The sequence below is a fragment of the Podarcis muralis genome, chromosome 7, assembly GCF_964188315.1.
Source record: "Podarcis muralis chromosome 7, rPodMur119.hap1.1, whole genome shotgun sequence".
In the NCBI taxonomy this organism is placed as follows: Eukaryota; Metazoa; Chordata; class Lepidosauria; order Squamata; family Lacertidae; genus Podarcis; species Podarcis muralis.
Genome location: NC_135661.1, coordinates 90777385 through 90801065, shown reverse-complemented (window position 1 = coordinate 90801065; position 23681 = coordinate 90777385). Strand labels below are relative to the sequence as shown.

General features: G+C 45.2%; 1 protein-coding gene and 1 pseudogene across 2 annotated transcripts in view; both read right to left on the bottom strand.

The window, feature by feature from the left end:
* The window catches only part of LOC144328528 (zinc finger protein 213-like), a 69132-nt gene extending 50804 nt beyond the window's left edge, over positions 1–18328 (bottom strand). Inside the window, exons 1-2 of the mRNA XM_077932433.1 lie at positions 17295–18328; positions 16559–16640 (exon numbers count right to left, since the gene is read on the bottom strand). Coding sequence (XP_077788559.1) covers positions 16559–16640; positions 17295–17708 — 496 coding nt within the window. The 5' untranslated portion in view covers positions 17709–18328. The remainder of the gene's footprint in view (positions 1–16558; positions 16641–17294) is intronic.
* The window catches only part of LOC144328529 (uncharacterized), an 89506-nt pseudogene that overhangs the window by 42888 nt on the left and 22937 nt on the right, over positions 1–23681 (bottom strand). The window lies entirely within an intron of this gene.

The window sequence follows — 23681 nt, the reverse complement described above, 5'->3', positions numbered from 1 at the left end:
CTACTTACCTATTGTTCTAGGATCCAAGCTTAGTACATAACCTTCTCCTTCCTCCGTGTCCCCAATTCTTAAATAGGCTTTATTTCAAAACAGGGTGGGGGGGTAGAGATGGCTTAGAGAGGGAAAGAAGCTAAATTTTCACCGCTCCGAACCTGGAAACGGGCTGCCATTAAGATTGTTGTATTTTGGAGAGTGCATTGACTGTGAATAGACCGTTTGCTGACAGCCAGTGAAACAAGAGTGATACATTGTTTTAACCATCCTCTTCTGACCTCAAAAAGAGCAAAAGGAGTAAGAGTAACTGAGTAATAGTAACTGAGACTTGATACTAAATCTAACGGTGCAACTGTGTTTTAAAAAGTGACAGTTTGGGCTAACATAACATAATTAGTAACTATTTCCCTCTAGAGGAGGTTTCTGAAATTGCTACAAGGGTTGGAATTTTCCAATTCTAAGATAAGACTCTGGGACTGCGGAATTGACCTTGAAGTGTCTAAGTGTTGTGGCAGATGGAAAAGAAAAAATAGACCCACCAATCCAAGACAAAACAACAAGGTCTGGGAAGTCTTGGCAGCGAAGGGCTAAATCAAAAGGAATGATATCAGAAGAGACTTTAGCGCTTGCATTAAGTAAGATAAAAAGAATCATTGGAACAAATGAATAAAAAATTAGACCAGAACACACAAAGTATAAATAGTTTGGGACAAAAAGTTAATACAAATACAGAAGCTATTGAGAACCTGATACAGGAGTCTAATTCGACTCGACAGATCGCAGAAGAAGCTAAGGAAAAGGGTGTTGCTGTGGAAGTGAAGGTAACTCAACTGGAAACAGAGAGAGTTCCAGACCTGCAGAAGCAACTTGAGGACCATAAGTTGGCGCCTTCTATGATTGAGCTCAAAGAGAAACAGACAAACTTGAGGATTAGAGGTGTACCTGAATTGGAAAAAGATTCTTTGATAGACTATCTTACGGAGGAATTTGCAGACCATTGGGACTTGGATTTGGGAAAAGTGGAGTTCAAAATTGAGAGGGCCTTTAGACTTGGAAGAGGAGGGAAGAAGGAGAAGAACAGAATAAGAGACTGTTTGATTACCCTCCGATCTAAAGAAGAGAGGGACAAAATTTTGGGCTGGCATTACGACAAGACCTTGGTAATAAATCAGTCAAGAGTGGAAATATTTAAAGATATTCCAAAACATCTTCTGGACCTTAGGTCCAACTTTGGAGATTTGGTTGCTCTGTTGAGAAGGAACAAAATTATCTTCAGGTGGGAATTCCCTCAAGGCCTATCTTTCAGTTTCAAAGGAAGGAAAATAAAAAGAAGATCAGTAGAAGATAAAATAAAGTTTCTGCTTAATTACGAAGAAGACCTACAGAAGGGAATTGGAAAAGAGCCAACAGCATTGGACAGAAGATCACCAGCTACAGGATTAGGGCAAAGAGCATTGGAGAGAAGATCACCAACCAGGGGAACATTGGACATATCGACATTATCTTTTGGATTGGACCCCCCCAGTGAACGCGCCAACACCACTACCAACAGAAGAGGAGCAAGCTTTGGGGGCAGTTGGGGGGTATCAAAGTAACCACATGATGGTGCTGCAGGTCTTGAGCTGGAATGTAAATGGACTGAACAGCCCTGAAAAAAGGCGGAGTGTATTTCATTTATTGAAAAAATAGCATTTGGACTTGATTTGTCTACAAGAAACACATGTGACAAGGTCACACAGGAAGTTATCGAATAACAAAAGATTAGGCCAAGAATTTATCTCTTCGGATAAAGTTTTAAAAAGAGGAGTGGTCCTCTATGCAAAGGAGAGTCTATCACCAAAATTTATATTTTAAGATGATCAAGGAAGATTTGTTGCAATTGAAATTCAAACGCAAGGAGAAAAATTCCTGATAATACAGTGGTGCCTCGCAAGACGAAAATAATCCGTTCCGCGAGTCTCTTCGTCTAGCGGTTTTTTGTCTTGCAAAGCAACCCTATTAGCGGATTAGCGGATTAGTGCTATTAGTGGTTTAGCGGCTATTAAAGGCTTAGCGGCTTAGCGGCTAAAAGGCTATTAGCGGCTTAGCGGCTTAGAAAAAGGGGGGGGAGCGAAAAAAATTGCAAGACTTGCAAGACATTTTTGTCTTGCGAAGCAAGCCCATAGGGAAATTTGTCTTGCGAAGCAACTCAAAAACGGAAAACCCTTTCGTCTAGCGGGTTTTTCGTCTTGCGAGGCATTCGTCTTGCGGGGCACCATTGTAGGTATTTACGCACCAAATGAAGGAAAATCGGAATTCTTTAAAAAGTTACATGAGACCCTGATGGATTACATGGACTACAATATGATTTTGATGGGAGACATGAATGGCGTAGTGTCTACAAATATGGATAAGGCACAAAGACAGATAGTTACCAAGGATGGAAGACTACCAAAAACTTTTTTTGATATGACTGAAAATATGGACTTAGTTGATATTTGGAGAATGAAGAACCCTCTGGGAAGAGAGGGAACTTTCTTCTCCAAGGCTAAAATGACATGGACAAGAATTGACCAAATTTGGGTAACTAGAGGACTGGTTCCGAAGACTAGTAAAGTGGAAATCTGCCCCAAGACCTGCTCCGACCATAATGCCGTGAAGATGGAAATGAAATTGACGCCAATTGGTTCCTTTAGATGGAGGATGAATGATACTTTGTTTAGGAATGAAGAATTCACTAAGAAGGCCCAAAAAACTTTGAGAGACTATTTTGAGATAAATATGAACACTACTGTGGAAGAAAGAGTAATCTGGGATGCAAGTAAAGCTGTCATGAGAGGATTTTTGATACAACAGAATGCAATTAAAAAGAGAATGCAAAATGAGAAAAAAGACAAAATCTTGGGGGGGGGGAAGGAAGGAGAGAAGAGATTGAGGGTGAAACCAAAGTCCCAGGAGATTTTGAAAGAAATAAAGTTATATCAAGTACAATACATGAAAATGATGAATCAGGAAATAGAATGGAAGATCAAACAGATGAGACAAAAGACATTTGAATCGGCAAATAAGTGCGGGAAACTGTTGGCTTGGCAAATGAAAAAAAGACAAAAACTTAATACCATTACGAATTTGGAAGTGGAAGGAAAGAACATACAGAATCCAGTGGAAATTAGAAAGTGCTTCCAGAGGTATTTTAAACAATTATATACACAGGAGAAGCAGAAAGAAATGGATATTGATAAATTTTTGAAAATGAATGGACTACAAAAAATTTCCCAAGAAAATAAATTAATGCTGAATTACAAAATAACGGAACATGAAGTAGAAGGGGCCATTCAGAACATGCAATTAGGTAAATCTCCAGGACCGGATGGACTGACTTCTAGATATTACAGATCTTTGAAAGAATGGTTAATACAACCTTTAAAGGAAGTCTGTAATGAAATACTGGAAGGGAAAAGGGCACCAGAGTCGTGGAAGGAAGCATACATCACACTTATACCGAAAACAGAGACTGAAAAGACGCAGTTTAAGAACTACCGCCCCATATCACTGCTCAATGTGGATTATAATATCTTTGCAGACATTTTGGCTAAAAGATTAAAAAAGGTGTTAACAGAAGGAATCCATAAAGATCAAGCGGGCTTTCTCCCGGGCAGACACTTGTCTGACAATACGAGGAATATAATTAATATCTTAGAAAAACTACAAGTGAAGATTAACACTAAAGCAGTTTTGATATTTGTGGAAAGCCTTTGACAACATTTCCTGGAGTTTTATGAAGAAGAATTTATCGGGGATGGGGGTTGGTCAAGGTTTTGGAAACGGTATAGGTGCAATTTACTCAGAACAAAAGGCTAAATTAATTGTGAACAATGTAGTGACGGAAGAAACATGGAAGGTGCCTAAAGAAGCCAGGGTGGCTATCTAAAGAACTTTTAACTGAGTTAAGATTAAAAAAGGATGTGTACAAAAAATGGAAAAGGGGGGAAACCACCAAAGAGGAATTCAAACAAATAGCCAGCACGTGTAGACACAAAGTCAGAAAAGCTAAAGCACAAAATGAACTCAGGCTTGCTAGAGAGGTTAAAAGCAACAAAAAAGGCTTTTATGGGTATGTTCGTAGCAAAAGGAAGAACAAAGAAACCGTGGGGTCCCTCAGAGGAGAAGATGGTGAAATGCAAACAGGGGACACAGAAAGGGCTGAACTCCTCAATGCTTTCTTTGCCTCAGTCTTCTCCGATAAAGAAAACAATGCCCGACCTGAAGAATTTGGAGCAAATGATTCAGCAGAGGAAACACAACCCAGAATAACTAAGGAGATAGTACAAGAATACTTGGCTAGTCTAGATGTATTCAAGTCTCCAGGGCCAGATGAACTGCATCCAAGAGTATTAAAAGAACTGGCAGATGTGATTTCAGAACCACTGGCAGTCATCTTTGAGAATTCCTGGAGAACAGGCGAAGTCCCCGCAGACTGGAGGAGGGCAAATGTTGTCCCTATTTTCAAAAAGGGGAAAAGAGAGGACCCAAATAATTACCGCCCAGTCAGTCTGACATCAATACCAGGGAAGATTCTGGAGCAGATCATTAAGCAAACAGTCTGTGAGCACCTAGAAAGGAATGCTGTGATCACCAATAGTCAGCATGGATTTCTGAAAAATAAGTCATGTCAGACTAACCTGATCTCGTTTTTTGACAGAATTACAAGCCTGGTAGATGAAGGGAACGCAGTGGATGTAGTCTACCTTGATTTCAGCAAGGCATTTGACAAGGTGCCCCATGATATTCTTGTAAAGAAGCTGGTAAAATGCGGTCTTGACTATGCTACCACTCAGTGGATTTGTAACTGGCTGACTGACCGAACCCAAAGGGTGTTCATCAATGGTTCCTCTTCATCCTGGAGAAGAGTGACTAGTGGGGTGCCACAGGGTTCTGTCTTGGGCCCGGTCTTATTCAACATCTTTATCAACGACTTGGATGATGGACTCAAGGGCATCCTGATCAAATTTGCAGATGACACCAAACTGGGAGGGGTGACTAACACCCCAGAGGACAGGATCACACTTCAAAACGACCTTGACAGATTAGAGAACTGGGCCAAAACAAACAAGATGAATTTTAACAGGGAGAAATGTAAAGTATTGCACTTGGGCAAAAAAAATGAGAGGCACAAATACAAGATGGGGGACACCTGGCTTGAGAGCAGTACATGTGAAAAGGATCTAGGAGTCTTGGTTGACCACAAACTTGACATGAGCCAACAATGTGACGCGGCAGCTAAAAAAGCCAATGCAATTCTGGGCCTCATCAATAGGAGTATAGCATCTAGATCAAGGGAAGTAATAGTGCCACTGTATTCTGCTCTGGTCAGACCTCACCTGGAGTACTGTGTCCAGTTCTGGGCACCACAGTTCAAGAAGGACACTGACAAACTCGAACGTGTCCAGAGGAGGGCAACCAAAATGGTCAAAGGCCTGGAAACGATGCCTTATGAGGAACGGCTAAGGGAGCTGGGCATGTTTAGCCTGGAGAAGAGGAGGTTACGGGGTGATATGATAGCCATGTACAAATATATAAAAGGATGTCACATAGAGGAGGGAGAAAGGCTGTTTTCTGCTGCTCCAGAGAAGCGGACTCGGAGCAATGGATCCAAACTACAAGAAAGAAGATTCCACCTAAACATTAGGAAGAACTTCCTGACAGTAAGAGCTGTTCGACAGTGGAATTTGCTGCCAAGGAGTGTGGTGGAGTCTCCTTCTTTGGAGGTCTTTAAGCAGAGGCTTGACAACCATATGTCAGGAGTGCTCTGATGGTGTTTCCTGCTTGGCAGGGGGTTGGACTCGATGGCCCTTGTGGTCTCTTCCAACTCTATGATTCTATGATTCTATGATTCTAAGAATTTAAGATTGAGAAAGGAACACGACAAGGTTGCCCAATCTCTCCATTGCTTTTTATATCGGTCCTGGAGGTCTTGTTAAATATGATTAGAAGGGACCAATTGGTAAAAGGTATACATGTTGGAAGGGACGCGGGTGGCGCTGTGGGTAAAAGCCTCAGTGCCTAGGGCTTGCCGATCGAAAGGTTGGCGGTTCGAATCCCCGCAGCGGGGTGCGCTCCCGTTGTTCGGTCCCAGCGCCTGCCAACCTAGCAGTTCGAAAGCACCCCCCGGTGCAAGTAGATAAATAGGGACCGCTTACTAGCGGGAAGGTAAACGGCGTTTCCGTGTGCGGCTCTGGCTCGCCAGAGCAGCGATGTCACGCTGGCCACATGACCCGGAAGTGTCTCCGGACAGCGCTGGCCCCCGGCCTCTTGAGTGAGATGGGCGCACAACCCTAGAGTCTGTCAAGACTGGCCCGTACGGGCAGGGGTACCTTTACCTTTACCTTATACATGTTGGAGCCAAACAGTACAAATTGAAAGCATTTGATGATGATTTGGTATTGACTTTACAGGAGCCAGAATCAAGCACTAAAAGAGTATTAGAACTGATCCAAGAATTTGGTCACGTAGCAGGTTTTAAGTTGAATAAGATGAAAACTAAAGTTTTAGAGAAAAATCTAACTGAGATTGAGAGAGATAAGTTTCAGAAGGAGACAGGATCGACACTGCTTAAGAAAGTGAAATATTTAGGGGTTAACATGACTGCTAAGAATGTGAATTTATTTAAGGATAATTATGAAAAATGTTGGACTGAAGTGAAAAAGCATTTAGAAATATGGTCAAATTTGAAGCTATCGTTGCTAGGCCGAATTGCTCCGATAAAAATGAATGTATTGCCAAGAATGCTGTTTCTGTTTCAAACACTGCAATTTTTGGACAAAATGGACTGTTTCAAGAAGTGGCAGAGAGATATCTCTAGATTCGTCTGGCGGGGCAAGAAGCCTCGTATAAAATTTAAGATATTAACAGATGCTAAAGAAAGAGGTGGATTTCCCTGCCAGACCTTAAACTTTATTATGAATCAGCTGCATTTTGCTGGCTGAGAGAATGGATGCTTCTTGAAAACACGGATCTGTTGGATTCGGAAGGTTTCAACAATGTATTTGGTTGGCATGCATATCTGTGGTATGACAAGGTTAAAGCACACAAAGCGTTCAAAAACCATATTGTCAGAAAAGCATTGTTTAATGTTTGGATAAGATATAAGGACTTGTTAGAAAATAAAACCCCAAGATGGTTGTCACCAATGGAAGCAAAGGCTCAGAAAAAACTCAATATGGAGGCCAAATGGCCGAAGTATTGGGAAATCTTGGAACAAGAGGGTGACAGATTAAAATTGCAGAGCTTTGAAAAATTAAAAAACAGAGTACGAGATTGGCTCCATTACTATCAAATAATGGAGGCATATAATTTGGACAAAAAATTAGGCTTCCAGGTGGAAAAATCAAAATTGGAAACAGAATTGTTAGACCCGAAAGTTAAGAATTTGTCAAGAATGTATAACTTGCTGTTGAAATGGAATACTCAAGATGAAATGGTGAAATCTGCTATGATTAAATGGGCACAATATGTTGGACATAATATTATGATGGCTGACTGGGAACAGTTATGGACCACTGGTTTGAAGTTTATGGCATGTAATGCCTTAAAAGAGAATTTAATGAAAATGATCTACAGGTGGTACATAACACCAGTCAAGCTTGCAAAAATCTACCATCTGCCCGACAATAAATGTTGGAAATGTAATGAAACTGAAGGTACATTTTTTCACCTTTGGTAGATATGCCCAAAGATTAAGGCATTCTGGGAGATGATCTATAATGAAATGAAAAAGGTATTTAAATATACCTTCCTGAAGAAACCAGAGGCCTTTCTCCTGGGCATGGTCGGCCAATTGGTGTCAAGGAAAGATAGAATCTTTTTTATGTACGCCACAACAGCAGCAAGAATACTTATCGCAAAGTATTGGAAGACACAAGATCTACCCACCAGGGAAGAATGGCAGATGAAGCTGATGGACTACATGGAACTGGCGGAAATGACTGGCAGAATTCGAGACCAGGGAGAAGAGTCGGTGGAAGAAGATTGGAAAAAATTCAAAGTATATTTACAGAAACATTGCAAAATTAATGAATGTTAGAAGGATGCTGGAATAAAGTTATATGGCTTTAGCAGAAATGTAATAAAGAATTAAGTAAAAGCTGATTGTTAATGGACCAAAAAGAAAAATGTAAGGTTAGACTGTTAAGATAAATTATAGAACAAAAGTTGAGAAAGATGGAAAGAATTTGCGGGAACAATTAATTGAACTAGAATACAAAAAAGGGAGGTGTGAGGAGGTCGATGAAACAAGTAAACGAAAGGTAAAGATATGGAATATTGGATGTGTGTTTTTAATGTTATTGTTCTTTTTTACTGTATTGTTGTATTTTTTATGTTTTTCTTTCTATGTATTCTAATGTAATGTTTGTCTTGTTAAATTTTTTTGTTGTTTTCTTCCTTTTTCTTTTTTCTGTAATTTTTAAACCACTAATAAATATCTTTTTAAAAAATATATAAAGAAAACATCATTAGATCCCTTAGATCTATCCAATTACCGCCCGGTTTCGAATCTTCCATTCCTGGGTAAGGTGATTGAGAGAGCGGTTGCTGAACAGCTTGGCAGGTTTCTGGATGAAACATCGGCTCTGGATCCATTCCAGTCCGGCTTCCGTGCTGGTCATGGGACCGAGACGGCTCTGGTCGCCCTAACAGATGATCTCCGCAGGCAGCTGGATTGAGGCGGGTCGGGGCTGCTGATTCTTCTAGACCTGTCAGCAGCCTTCGACATGGTCGATCACGAACTCCTGGACCACCACCCTACCAATGTGGGGATCCAGGGCACAGTCCTTCAATGGCTGCGCTCGTTTCTCTCTGGTCGGGGACAGAGGGTGGCGCTTGGGGGGGAACTGTCATCGCGTCACTCCTTGGTGTGTGGAGTGCCTCAGGGTGCAATACTCTCCCCGATGCTTTTCAACATCTTTATGCGCCCCCTCGCCCAGCTTGTCCGGAGTTTTGGGCTGGGTTGCCATCAGTATGCCGATGACACCCAACTATCTTTTGATGGATGGCCATCCTGACTCGGCCCCAGACACACTGACCAGATGTCTGGAAGCTTTGGCTGGATGGTTACGTGGGAGCCGGTTGAAGTTAAATCCTTGGAAGACAGAGGTCCTCTGGCTGGGACGGGACGATATGGGATTGAGGGGGCAACTCCCATCTTTTGCGGGGGTGCAATTAGTGCCAGCACCGTCCGTTAAGAGTTTGGGTGTAATCTTCGATACCCCCCGCTCTATGGAGGAGCAGATTACAGCTATAACAAAGGCGACATTTTTTCATCTCCGCCAAGCTAAGCAGTTGGCTCCTTATCTCTCTCACCCTGACCTAGCCACTGTGATCCACGCGACGGTTGTCAGGACTGGTCGTTGTCCTCTTCAGATCACCACAGAAACGCTTCTTGTTCTTTTATAAAACTTTTTATTGCGTATTAACAAAACATTCTTATAAACAGTTCTTAACTATTATTCCTCAGAGTCACTTCTTTCAGATACCTTCTGAGCTCTGCTTCTCCATGACCAGCCACTCTCAAAATGGCGAAGGCGCCTTTCCCTTCGCTTTCCCGCTCTTTTTTCTAACCTCCTGGCTAGAGCTGGCTTGTATCTCCCCTCCTCCGAATCTGAGCTAGAACTTAACCCTTGCCTTTCCTGTGAACAGCCGGTCCCTCCCTGTTGTTCCTCTTGCTCCCTTCTATTAGATTCACTGCTCTCCTCCCCCCCTTGGGGAATGCTTTCTCCCTCTGATAAACTGAAAACCTCTAACTCTTCCCTGACATCACCCTTCCTCCTCCTCGCTCTCCTCTGTTTCTGAAGGACCGAACCCTATGAACTCTTCTTCCTCGCTATCTGTCTCTTCAAAAATTTCTTGAAGATGCCAGTTCTGGGGTTCTGGCTTGTGGGGATATCTTCTATGAAATTCTCTTTGCAATTCTGGAACGTTAATTTTTTCTGCTGGTTCCCATGAGTTCTCAGACTCATCTAACCCTTTCCATGCAACCAAATACTGTAATTTCCTCCTACTTATTCTCGAGTCTAATATTTCTTCCACTTCGGTCTCCGCTTCACCCATCATGGTGGGAAAAGGAGGTGGTTCCCTTGAAATTTGATACTTATGTGCTGGTACAAACACTGACAATAAAGATCTATGAAATACAGGGTGTATTCTCATATTTTCAGGCAAATGAAGCTTGAAAGCGACTGGGTTAATTTGAGCCTTTACTTGGAAAGGTCCCAATCTCCTTGGTTCTAGCTTTTTACACTTCCCTCGTATTGGTAGTCCCTTGGTAGACAGCCATACCCAGCTCCCTACTTGGATTTCTTCCCCAACTCACCGGTGCCTATCTGCAGCTTTCTTGTAAGCCTCTTTAGCTTCTTCCAAATCCTCTTTCAATATCTCATGAATGCACCTCAACTCCTCTATCATTTGTTCTGCTGCTGGTACTGCTAACTGCTCCTCTTGACCTGGGAATGCCCTTGGGTGCAAGCCATAGTTTGCCACAAATGGGGCTCTGCCCGTAGACACACGCATTGCATTATTATACGCAAACTCTGATAGACTCAACTTCTCTAACCACCCGCTCTGCTGATAACCAGCATAACACCTCAGATATTGTTGTAGTGTTGCATTCGTTCTTTCAGCTTCCCCATTGGTTTGCGGGTGTCTCGCTGACGTGAGGCTTAGCTCCACATCTAGTAACTGCATTAACCTCTTCCAAAATTGTGATGTAAATTGGGCCCCTCTATCTGAAATGATTTGTGATGGCATACCATGCAACCTAAAAATATTATCTAAAAACATCTTTGCGGTTTCCTGTGCGGTCGGAATTTTGGTACATGGTATGAAATGTGCCATCTTGGTTAGCATGTCAACCACTACAAAGATCACTGTTTGCCTGTGCGATGACGGTAGATCCGTTATAAAATCCATAGACACCACATCCCAAGGCCTTCCCGGCGTGGGCATAGGTTGCAACAACCCTGCGGGAGCTGCTCTGGGTGCCTTGGCTCGTTGACATACTTCACAACCTCTTACATATTGTGTTACTTCCTCCCTCAACTTTGGCCACCAGAACTGCCGTGTGATCTGATACAGGGTCTTTTCTCTACCAAAATGTCCTGCAGTCGGGTTATCATGATGTTGCCTCAACACTTTACCTCTTAATTCACCTGCAGGTACATACAGCACCCCTCTCCTGTACAACAATCCATCTTTTTCTTTGAAACCTTCCTCTTCCCCTCTACCTTTTCTCAGTTCCTCCATTTTCTTTTGTGCAAACTCATCTGTTACTGTCAATTGCTGGAATTCCCTGCCGTCCACTACTACGGCTGCACACCCCCACTGATCCGATCTCAGCATTTCTCGCAACTTGGGAGGTGCTTCCCCTTCCATATACTCAGGTTTGCATGATAGCGCGTCTGCACGAATGTTTTGATGCCCAGGTATGTACTCAATCCTAAAATTAAACCCAGCAAAAAACTCTGCCCACCTAATTTGCCTTTGGTTTAGCTGTCTAGCAGTTCTCCAATACTCTAAATTCTTATGATCTGTTTGTACCACCACCTGATGTGATGCCCCTTCCAAAAAATGTCTCCACACTTTAAAGGCAGCGTGCACAGCTAAAAGTTCCTTATCAAATATGGTGTAGTTTTGTTCTGATTGATTTAATTTTCTAGAGTAGAATGCACAGGGTCTCCAGTCCCCTTCCTTGTCCTGTTGCAGCAGAATGGCCCCAATAGCCCTGTCAGAGGCATCAGTTTCTACCTTTATACGCTTACTTGGATCTAGGTGCATAAGATATTTTTCTGAAGCAAACACCACCTTTAATTTATCAAAGGCCTTCTGTGCTTCCTCAGTCCATCTGAATGGCCCCTTGCCTCTTAGACAATCAGTTAGTGGCACTGTGATTTTGGAGTAATTACCTATGAATTTACGATAGAAATTAGCAAATCCTAAAAACCTCTGTAGATCTTTCTTAGTTTTAGGTGCCTCCCATTCCACCACTGCCTGAACTTTACTGGGGTCCATGTGCACCCCTTTGTGGGAAATGCAATATCCCAGGAACTCCACCTTTTGTGTGTGGAATTTACACTTCTCTAACTTCACATATAACCTGTTGGTCCTCAATCTCTCTAACACCTGTGTGACATGTTTTACGTGTTCCTCCATACTTTCACTATATATTAAGAGGTCATCTAAATAAGAGACACAGAACTGATCCAGTATACCTGCTAAGACGTGATTGATGAAGGTTTGAAATACCCCTGAGCCATTTTGCAAGCCAAAAGGCATTACCAAGAATTCAAATGCACCATACTTAGTACAAAAACTGGTTTTCCACTCATCCCCTTCTCTGACCCTTATCAGATTATATGCTCCTCGTAGATCAAGCTTGGTAAAGACTTTGGCTGACCTTACTCTCTCTAAGAGGTCATCTATACGTGGCAGTGGGCACACACGAGGCTTCATTTGACTGTTAAGGATTCTGAAGTCACATACTAATCTTGGTGCCCCTTCCTCACCTTTCTTTTTGACAAAAAAGACAGGAGCACCCCCAGAGGCCGTAGACTCTCTAATAAAACCTCTCTGCAAATTCTTTTGCAGGAACTCCCTCAATGCTGCAGATTCTACTTCCGACATGGCATATATCTTGCTTGGTGGCAACTGTGCCCCAGGGACTAGATCTATCTTGCAATCATAGGGCCTATGTGGTGGAAGTTTATCTGCTTCTTTTTCACAAAAAACATCCTGATAAGCCATATATTGTGATGGAATCTCACTTTCATTCCCCATCAACTTCCCTTCTACCTCTGTTCCCATTACTTCCACCGAGATTTTTCCCTTTTGCCCCAAACAATGTGTCATACAATATATCGAACCAAAAGCCAAAGATCTTTGATGCCAGGCAATCACCGGATTATGACGATTGAGCCAACTCATGCCCAGCACCATTGGGTGCCCAGCTAGTTTGGTCACATGAAATGCCCTGGTCTCTGAGTGATGACCCATATCCATTCTCATTGGTGGAGTCTCATAAGTCACTTCTCCTGAAAGTAGCGGTCTGCCGTCGATTGTTTTCACTCGCAGTGGGAAACTCAAAGGTAACAAAGCGATTTTGTGTTCCTGTACCAATTTCTGGTCTATGAAATCTGCTGACGCTCCTGAGTCTAACAACGCCTCTACCTGGACGCTGTGTCCATTGGGTAGTTGTAGTTGCACCTTCACCGTTAGCCCTGGGATAGGTGGTTCCGCATGAGAGCCTTCTATTGCTTCTCCACCCGGCTGCAAGCTCCCATTTCCAGCCGGGGACATTCGTTTCCCTGATGCAGTTCCTCTGGGCAATTGTCGTCTCTCATGTCTGCTCCAGATAGAGACTCCCATCCTTTACGATTGTGACATTGTCCTGCTAGATGCCCTGGTTTTCCACAGACAAAGCAACGCCTTGCATCTCTTCCTTTCCCTGCATTTCCTCTTTCCATGGAAGAGGTAGTAACTGGGAGGGGTCTGGCTGCTCCTAATTCCATGGGCTCTGGCCGCTCTCGTCCTGTCACGTTGCCCGCTCTGCTCTCTGTACTTTCGATAATATTATTTTCCCGCCACCGTGGTCTCCATTGTTCCTTCTTTTCACTAGCCCTCCGTTCCACGCGTGGGCTCAATTGCAGGCACGTTCGGACCAGAGAGTCCAAGGAACTAGGTTCTGGCATTTGGGCCAATTGGTCTAAAATCTCATTATTCAGTCCTTCCCTAAAAAGGGCTGCAACTGTTGGGGAATTCAGATCCCATTTTAATTTCTGCACCAGCAAACTAAAGTTGGACCAATAAACTCCCACAGTGTCTTTTCCTTGTCTCATTCTCAACAGCTGCCTAGCTGTGGTTGTTTCATGCGCAGGGTCTAAGAAAATCGTGTCTAGATACTGCAGAAAAAATTGTAGATTTCCTAGGGCGGCATCCCTCCGAGATATGAGGGGTATAACACAGTCCTTAGCCCTCCCTTCCAAGAAATTAATCACATAAGCAACCTTCTCTTGCTCAGATTGAAATTCTTTATCCTTTATCTCAATTATGTAAGAAATTTCTGTCTTGAAAGCCATGTATTCAGAGATTTCTCCCTTGAAGCTACGTGGACGTACAGTAAATGTTTTACTCACTCTATCTCCACACATCGATTGCAGCATGGTTCTATGTTCTCCCAGTGCTGCCGATAGGACGTCGACTTGACTTTTCAACTGTAAGTTCTGTTGCCATAAGTCCTGTAATGTTAGCTGGAGCGCTGGGGTTTCTCCTTGCGCAACTGGCACCACAGCTCCATCCATTTTGGTTTCTCCTTCTTTACTTATAGTGAAGAGGCACAGAGCAGAAGGTATTCTGTCAGGACTGGTCGTTGTCCTCTTCAGATCACCACCGAAACGCTTCTTGTTCTTTTATAAAACTTTTTATTGCGTATTAACAAAACATTCTTATAAACAGTTCTTAACTCTTCTTCCTCAGAGTCCCTTCTTTCAGATACCTTCTGAGCTCTGCTTCTCCATGACCAGCCACTCTCAAAATGGCGAAGGCGCCTTTCCCTTCGCTTTCCCGCTCTTTTTTCTAACCTCCTGGCTAGAGCTGGCTTGTATCTCCCCTCCTCCCAATCTGAGCTAGAACTGAACCCTTGCCTTTCCTGGGAACAGCCGGTCCCTCCCTCTTGTTCCTCTTGCTCCCTTCTATTAGATTCACTGCTCTCCTCCCCCCCTTGGGGAATGCTTTCTCCCTCTGATAAACTGAAAACCTCTAACTCTTCCCTGACAACGGTCACCTCCGAACTGGATTATTGTAACTCGCTCTACGTGGGGCTGCCCTTGAGACTGACCCAGAAATTCCAGCGGGTGCAGAATGCCGCGGCGAGACTCCTTATGGGGTCTTCACTCCGAGATCACATTCATCCGGTACTATACCAGCTGCACTGGCTCCTGGTGGAGTACAGGATCAGGTTTAAGGTGCTGGTTTTAACCTTTAAAGCCCTATACGGCTTAGAACCCTCGTACCTACGGGACCGCCTCTCCTGGTATGTCCCACAGAGGAACTTACATCTTGAAGGTCCCAGGCCTCAGAGAGGTTAGGCTGGCCTCAACTAGAGTCAAGGCTTTCTCGGCTGCGGCTCCAATCTGGTGGAACGCTCTGTCACGAGAGACTAGGGCCCTGCGGGACCTGACATCTTTCCGCAGGCCCTGCAAGACAGAGCTGTTCCACCAGGCCTTTGGTCAGGGCGCAGCCTGACTCCCTCCTCTGGCAATCTGCACAGAATTTTGCTTAACGGTTGCCATCAATTTGATTTTAATTAATTTTTAGAATGAGATGTTTTTAGAATGTTGGATTATTTGATTGTTGTTAGCCGCCCTGAGCCCGGCTTCGGCTGGGGAGGGTGGGATATAAATAAAATTTATTATAATAATAATAATAATTATTATTATTATTATTAGTATTATTATTAGTGAGAGATTTTACTTTCTTGGGCTCCATGATCACTGCAGATGGTGACAGCAGTCACGAAATTAAAAGACGCCTGCTTCTTGGGAGAAAGGCAATGACAAACCTAGACAGCATCTTAAAAAGCAGAGACATCACCTTGCCAACAAAGGTCCGTATAGTTAAAGCTATGGTTTTCCCAGTAGTGATGCATGGAAGTGAGAGCTGGACCATCAAGAAGGCTGATCGCCGAAAAATTGATGCTTTTGAATTCTGCTGCTGGAGGAGACTCTTGAGAGTCCCATGGACTGCAAGAAGATCAAACCTCTCCATTCTGAAGGAAATCAGCCCTGAGTGCTCACTGGAAGGACAGATCCTGAAGCTGAGGCTCCAAGACTTTGGCCACCTCATGAGAAGAGAAGACTCCCTGGAAAAGACCCTGATGTTGGGGAAGATGGAGGGCACAAGGAGAAGGGGACGACAGAGGACGAGATAGTGGGACAGTGTTCTCGAAGCTACTAGCGTGAGTTTGACCAAAGTGCGGGAGGCAGTGGAAGACAGGAGGGCCTGGCGTGCTCTGGTCCAGGGGGTCACGAAGAGTCGGACACGAATAAACAACTCAACAACCTCAAATATTCTTTGATGTTTCCATATGAATGGAAGTCATTAATACTGCAGCTGTTTTATAAAGGATTGTTATCTTGACAGGAGTGTAATTGAAATTAATAAGATTTTGGAATGCAGAAATCAAGAAAATCATCAAACCATCAGTTTTAGCATGCGGGGGGGGGCACACACACACCTATATTATATAATTTGGTATCCTAAAGATTGGTATTACTAATTGTATTGTAATTTCGCATTGTTATAAGGTGGCTATTATTGAACTGTAATTGTAAACTAATCAAATTACTATCATAAACGTCTCCCCTGCTGACATTTGTACCCATTTCATATAATAGTTGTGCAAAAATACATCTCCCCCCCCCCCCCCGAGCTCTGGGCTCCAGGTGTCTTCCCCCAAAAGATGTAAGGAACTCACAGATTAGTTTCAAAACCAAGAGAATGTGTCAAAACGGGGCAGAATACACTCCTTCCTCCTTACCCAGAGGCCTCACTCTGGCGTCCAACGGAGTCTTCTCTGCCTCAGAAGAATCAAGACCCATTTCTGCCAAAAGATCCTTCCTCTGAAAGAGCAACAAGGATTCAAAACAGAGAATGGGGAGAAGGGTTAGAGAAGGAATGGCGGAGGCAAGCGCTTTCGGGGGACAGAGGTGAAAGCTGCTTCCTGCTTCTGCTAGACTGGTGTCTGGGGTTGGCTGCCAGGACCATGAAACATTGGTCCTCAAGGATCTTCACTGGCTCCCAGAACGTTTCCCAGCACAATTCAAAGTGTTGGCCTCAAAGGCCCAGTATACCCAAAGGAGCGTCTCCATGGACTGAGGTCCAGTTCCGAGGGTCTTCTGCTGATTCCCTCACTGTGATAAGTGAAGTTACAGGGAACCAGGCAGAAGACCTTCTCCACAGTGGCCCCCACCCTGGGGAATGCCCTCCCATCAGGTGATAAGGAGATAAGAAAATGCATAACTTTTAGAAGACATCTGATGTCTTCTTATGCTTTTATATGTGCTGGAAGGCACATGGGTGTAGTATGAAGAAGAAGAAGAAGAAGAAGAAGAAGAAGAAGAAGAAGAAGAAGAAGAAGAGGAGGAAGGAGGAGAAGGAGAAGATCTGTTCCTAGATGCTTTCCAAAAAAGGAGGGGCCATTAGGAAATGATTTGGGAATACTCTCCCTCCTCTTTGGAGCCCCTTGGGAGCATCCAGAGGAACGTCTCTCTCACCTGCTGCTCTGCCTGCTTCCTCTCCTCTGCCTGACTCAGGAGGAAACCTTCGGCCAGGGCCACCGCCTGGGAAGTGGTCTCCGCTCCGCATTCCCTCACCCAGTTCTCCATCTCCAGAGGAAGGACAGCCAGGAACTGATCCAAGATCACCAGGTCCAACATCTGAGCTTTCGTGTGCCTTTCTGGCTTCAACCACTGATGGCAAAGGTGGTAGAGTTGGCTGCAAACCTCTCGGGGTCCTTTGGCCTCCTGGTAGCAGAACTGCCTGAGCTGCTGGCTCTGCACCTCTGAGCAAGGGGTGTCCTCCTCACCCAGGATCTTCTGCACGGAGTTTTCCCGGAATCCCTCACTGCTCCCCGTTTCCATGGCATGGCCTCTTCCTGCTTCAGGGCCAGCTGAGTCTTGCTCATCCATCTGAGCTCTCCGGAAATCTCCAAGAGATCGGAAGGAGCCCCTTGGTCCTCTGCCAAGTTCTAATGGAAGGTGCAGCAAATCCTACGAATCAAACACACTATTCTATTGTAAGATCAATACACAGCCAAGAGAAGAAGAATGTTCCTTGAGGAAGCATGGATGACTCTTCCTAGGAACCAGGGCTGGATTGAGGACTGGGGTAAGTTTACGGAATATCTGAAAACTGTATGTGATGAACAGACAACGCTAGTGGGCTTTAAAGAGGCTTTGTGATAATACAAGGTATACAAGGTATATTGTAAGAAAGAAACTGAGATGGAAGGCTATTATCAAATCGGCAATACTACATAGAAAATGTGTAAAGATATGAAAAATGGATGATTGAAGGAGGTACTGGTGGAAGTTCAAAAACTGTAAATTGGTAAACATGGTTGTCAAAATTATTTGTTAAAGAAAAACTTAATAAAAAATTAATTTATAAAAAAAAAAGGAACCAGGGCTGGATTGCCACCGTCCCTGTTGTTGTTGTTGTGTAGTCGTGTCCGCCTCTTTGTGACCCCCTGGACCAGAGCACGCCAGGCCCTCCTGTCATTCACTGCCTCCTGCAGTGTAGTCAAACAAATAAAGAATTAGGGAGGGGAAATGCCCGACATACAGAGATTTATGAATAGAGAGAGAAGCTAAAGCGGTTAGTAAGTAGAGGTATTCCTGTCCTTCTCCTTCATGGTCTTTCCCTCCTAATATCCTTCTCCCTCATAATTATGTCCCTCTTAATATCCTTCTCCCTCACAATTATGTCCCTCTTAATATCCTTCTCCCTCACAATTATGTCCCTCTTAATATCCTTCTCCCTCACAATTATGTCCCTCTTAATATCCTTCTCCCTCACAATTATGTCCCTCTTAATGTTCTTCTCCCTCACAATAATGTCCCTCTTAATATACTTCTCCCTCATAATAATGTCCCTCCTGATATACTTCTCCCTCATAATAATGTCCCTCTTAATATACTTCTCCCTCACAATTATGTCCCTCTTAATATACTTCTCCCTCATAATAATGTCCCTCCTGATATACTTCTCCCTCATAATAATGTCCCTCTTAATATACTTCTCCCTCACAATAATGTCCCTCTTAATATACTTCTCCCTCACAATAATGTCCCTCTTAATATACTTCTCCCTCATAATAATGTCCCTCTTAATATCCTTCTCCCTCATAATAATGTCCCTCTTAATATCCTTCTCCCTCATAATAATGTCCCTCTTAATATCCTTCTCCCTCACAATTATGTCCCTCTTAATATACTTCTCCCTCATAATAATGTCCTTCTTAATATACTTCTCCCTCATAATAATGTCCCTCTTAATATCCTTCTCCCTCATAATAATGTCCCTCTTAATATCCTTCTCCCTCACAATAATGTCCTTCTTAATATACTTCTCCCTCATAATAATGTCCCTCTTAATATCCTTCTCCCTCATAATAATGTCCCTCTTAATATCCTTCTCCCTCACAATAATGTCCCTCTTAATATACTTCTCCCTCATAATAATGTCCCTCTTAATATCCTTCTCCCTCATAATAATGTCCCTCTTAATATACTTCTCCCTCACAATTATGTTCCTCTTAATATCCTTCTCCCTCACAATTATGTCCCTCTTAATATCCTTCTCCCTCATAATAATGTCCCTCTTAATGTCCTTCTCCCTCACAATTATGTCCCTCCGAATGTCCTTCTCCCTCCTCACTGTCTTCCAGTCCCACCTCCCTGGCCAGGGCCTGAGGTCCCTCTGGCTCCCTCCCGGACCCCCAGCCTCTCTTCCCTCCCCTTCCCGCCTCCCGGGGCAGGGAGTTCCCCAGGCTTCCCCCGAGAGGAGACCCACCAGAGCCCGGCCGGGGAAGGCGAGGCTGCTCTGGCCCAGGAGACCCTCTGCCCGGAAGGGACGTCAGAGGGGAGGAGGAGGACTGGGAGGAGCGGCCCGCCTTCCTTTCCTCTCCTCTCTAGGAATCCAGCTCGGCGCCTCTTAACCCTTGGCGAGCCGGGCGCGCCCCGCTCATCCTTCTCTCTCCCTGCCGAGGAGCCCGGGGCGTCAAGAGGGCGGCAGGGAAGAAGCAGGACCCAGAACCCGGGACTGGGCGCGTGTGCGTGTGAAGTCTCTCTGGCTTGGCGCTTGCTGGTCATTTTCTGACAGGAATTTTTTCTCTTTTTAATCAAAGAACTCATTTATTAAACTGGTTGTTCTGTGTCTCTGGGTACGTTTCTGTGTGGGTTTTTACTTCCTATCCCATCCCTGCCCCCAATTAATATGCGACAACGCGAGGGCTCTCCCCCCCCCCCCCGGCAGCCTTGGGCCCGTCTTCTCTCTTAAATATAGTGCACCCACCTCACAGAACACAATTCCCACAAATGCCCTCCAACTACCTCAGATTATCTTGTGGGGGACTTGCGTGAGGTAAAACTTACTAATTGGGAGTCTCAGGCAGGATTTCTTCAAATAAACATTAACGATTTTATTTAACAAGGAAGTTTATGACATGACATGAGTGGATAAAACGTAGGATAGTTCAGTTTACAATGTTCTTTCCCTTCAAGGTTTTCTCAGTTGTTTCACACGTAAGACTTTGGCTCTTAACAAGGTGGCACTTACCCTACTCCCGAGGTACTCCAGGCAAAAGACCCAAGGGATCTCTGGTTTGGGAGTCTTCTCTTTCTAGAAGGATCTCTCCCCTCCTGACTGGGATGAGAGCTCAGCAGCCGGTCTCTTTCCAGCTCCTCCTTCTCCTGGCTCAGCCTCCCAGTTCATTCCTGGCCTGAATTACTCTCCCAGGACACCACACACTGTCCTTCCCACTACGCTCAGAGACTCCTTTCTCTAGCTGGTGATCTTTTCCTCAGAGTGGATGTTTCCACCCAGAACCAGCTCCTCTCACTCCCCATCTTCCCCACCTCCCTCCAGAGCTCCTAGCCATGGGGGGAACTGGGCCCAGGTCTCCCTCCTCCAGCTCCAGGGCTCTTAGTCTGTCCGCTAAACCACATGGGGCGTCTTTGGGTGTAGGATATTCTCCTAGGGGCCCCAACCTGCCACTTCCCCTGAGCTTCTTGCAGCCTGATGGCAACAGTGACCCCTCCCCAAAGGAGCAAGACAAGAGTTGCAGACCTCCTGCTACTTGCAGCCTCCCTGGCTTTGCAGAGAGGAAGGGGGGCAGAACCTCTTAGCCCTGGCTTGGGGATCCCCTTGCAGGAGCTGAGCAGAATCCCCACGGATCCCCATCATGACTCCCTGGCCCTCATGGCTGTTCTTCTGAGCCCTTGCAAAGCAGAGCTCGCCCTGCTCCCTTCTCTCTCTCTCTCTCTCTCTCTCTCTCTCTCAGGAGCCAGGGCCCCCGAGGGGTCTTCTTGGGGGGACCCTCCCCTGCAGCCCTGGGACCCCCCATCTCCCCAAGGCAACTCACCGGATCCCAGAAGGCGCCCCCAGGCAGCACATGCGGAGCAGAGAGACAAAAGCCCGGATGGGGGCGGATGGGGGCGGAGGTTTTGCTCTGGGGAGTCTCCTCCCTTTATTCCTCTCTAGGAAGCCAGCTTGGTGCCACTTAACCCTTTTGCTGGTCCCTCTCTGCCTGCGGAGGAGCCCCAGGCGTGGCGCGGGCACAGAGCTGCTCCATCGGGGGACTTTGGGGGCCTTGCAAGCTTCTCCCTCCGCGGGGAACAGATTTCTGTACATCTCAAGAGCAACAAGAATGTATTCCTTCCCACCCTTTGCTTGAGAAGTAAAACTCTGCAAGTGTTTGGCTCCAGGATCCCTTGAGAGAGAGTTGCAAAGAGGAAGGAAAAGGGGGTCCTGCAAGGAGAGGATGAGGGGAAGACCCCCTTTTCTAGGGGTGGGGGAGAGGGATTGGGCTCCCAGGTCAAGAGAGCACCTTGTATCCTGGCACTGAAAAGACACCCTCCCGACACACACACTTTGTGGCATCTCCTTTTGGCAAAGGGTCAAAACATAGTTCCAACTTGAAAACCACCTCCAGGACCAGGCACCCTCAATGGGCTTTGGACTACAACTCCCAACCGGCCTCCACCCAGCAGAAGGCAGGGGGGATGGAAACAGCCGTCGAAAAGGTCCAGCCAGCTCCAGAGGCGACCCAAAGCTGCTCTCCAACGGGGCGCTGCTTCAGGCATCTGAGTTGCCCAGCTCAAGGGAGCTGGCGGGACTAAGAACCGGGGTTCCTGAATTGCAGGGGTTGGACTAGATGAGCCTGGAGTGTCCTCTTCCAGGATTTCTCATCTGGCTGCCAATGCCACGGCTGGAATGTCTCCCAAAACTGCCCCCCCCCTTTCACAAGGAGGTCTTTCCCCCCTGCGTCTTAAACTACCCTTTGACTGGCAACCATCTCCAATCTCCTTGGTGGACAATCCCAACCAAAGATGCATTAGATTCTCTGAAATCTACTCAGGAGTCCTGTTGTGATTTCATGCTCTTTATTGCAGCTTGCAAAACAGTGATTGATTTGCCCCCAAACCTCACGCTCTTATTAATTACAGAATTAGTCCCGTCTGATTGGCTGATTCTGCTTCCCTCCTGGAGCCTGATTGGTCTTTTCCTGCAGGCCAATCAGTTGTTGCATTCTAGGATCCTACTTGCCTTTTGTTCTACGATCCAAGCTTAGTACATAACCTTCTCCTTCCTCCGTGTCCCCAATTCTTAAATTGGCTTTATTTCAAAACAGGGTGAGGGGTACAGAGGGCTTAGTCTTCCAAACAAACCTTTATCCATTAGTTAGTAGACAAGCTTCCCAGTGCAAGGAGAGGAAAGCAGACCTCTGAGCCCAGCCTGGCCCCCCACCAAATCTTAACCACATGCCTTGAGGCCCCAAGATGGGCAGAGGAAGGCCTGGAGGGCAGCTGCTGGCTGGGACTTTGATTGGGGCAGGGTGGGGGCAAAGGGAGAGGGAGACAGGAAGACCGGCCAGGGGGTGGCACTGGGGGAAATTTATTCACATTGGTTTTCTATCCAAACCAGGCCTGGGCCTGGGCCAGCTTGCCAAAAAACTTAGACCCCGCCAGGGTGGCAAGGACATGGCTGACCATTGGCACCACTTATGCATGAGCCGTAAGGGCCTTGTTTACGATACATTTGTAGTCTGTGCAGATGTGGACTGAGCCATTGGACTTGACAGGTGTGATGACTGGGGTTTCTCAGGGGGCATTAGGCACCGGCTAGAGCACTCCTTACTCCACAAGCCGGTCTAATTCCACTCCCAGCCACTCCGCTCAAACCTTTGCTAAAATCCTGCTCTCCTCTCTCCTCTCTGTCTCAGAGGCTGGGCTTTCTGTCTCATCTCAAGGACCGCCAAAGCGCCCGCAATTGCCTCTTATCTTCCACCCAAACCGTCCACATCAATCCTAAGCATCTCCTGTTCTGATTTCCATTTTTTGTCTTCTTTTCCAGCTTTTCAGACTTCACCTCCCTTCCTTTCATGGAGATATCTAGTGCTTCTGTTTTCTTCGTCAGTGTCTCTACTTTAGTGGTCAAATTTGTCTCCATTTCATGATTTTCATCAATTCGGGCTAATAGCTTCTCCAAATTTAACACAGGCCCGGTGTAAACTGTTTTTCAACTGCCATAGTCAAAATCTCCCTCTCCCTTGTTCTCAAAGCAGCCTGTTTTCCAGCAGCACCTTATCAGTTTGTCAAGGTCACAGAATAAATCTTTCCCAAGAGATCCTGTTTCCTGCATTTTTCCTGCCCTCCCTCTTCCTTCCAGCCTGATACCCAACACACATAAGATGTTTAACATAAAATCCAATTTCTCAAATTAAGATTCGAATTAAACAAATGAACCAAATAATTACTTTAAGAGAGGAACCATAAAAAGAAGAAAATAATGTGTTCAAGAGGACATAGCAATTTAGATGTCCAGATAAGAGTGATTGTCTTGCAGGAATCCAATTCTCTTCAAGTGGCTCAGAGTAGAAG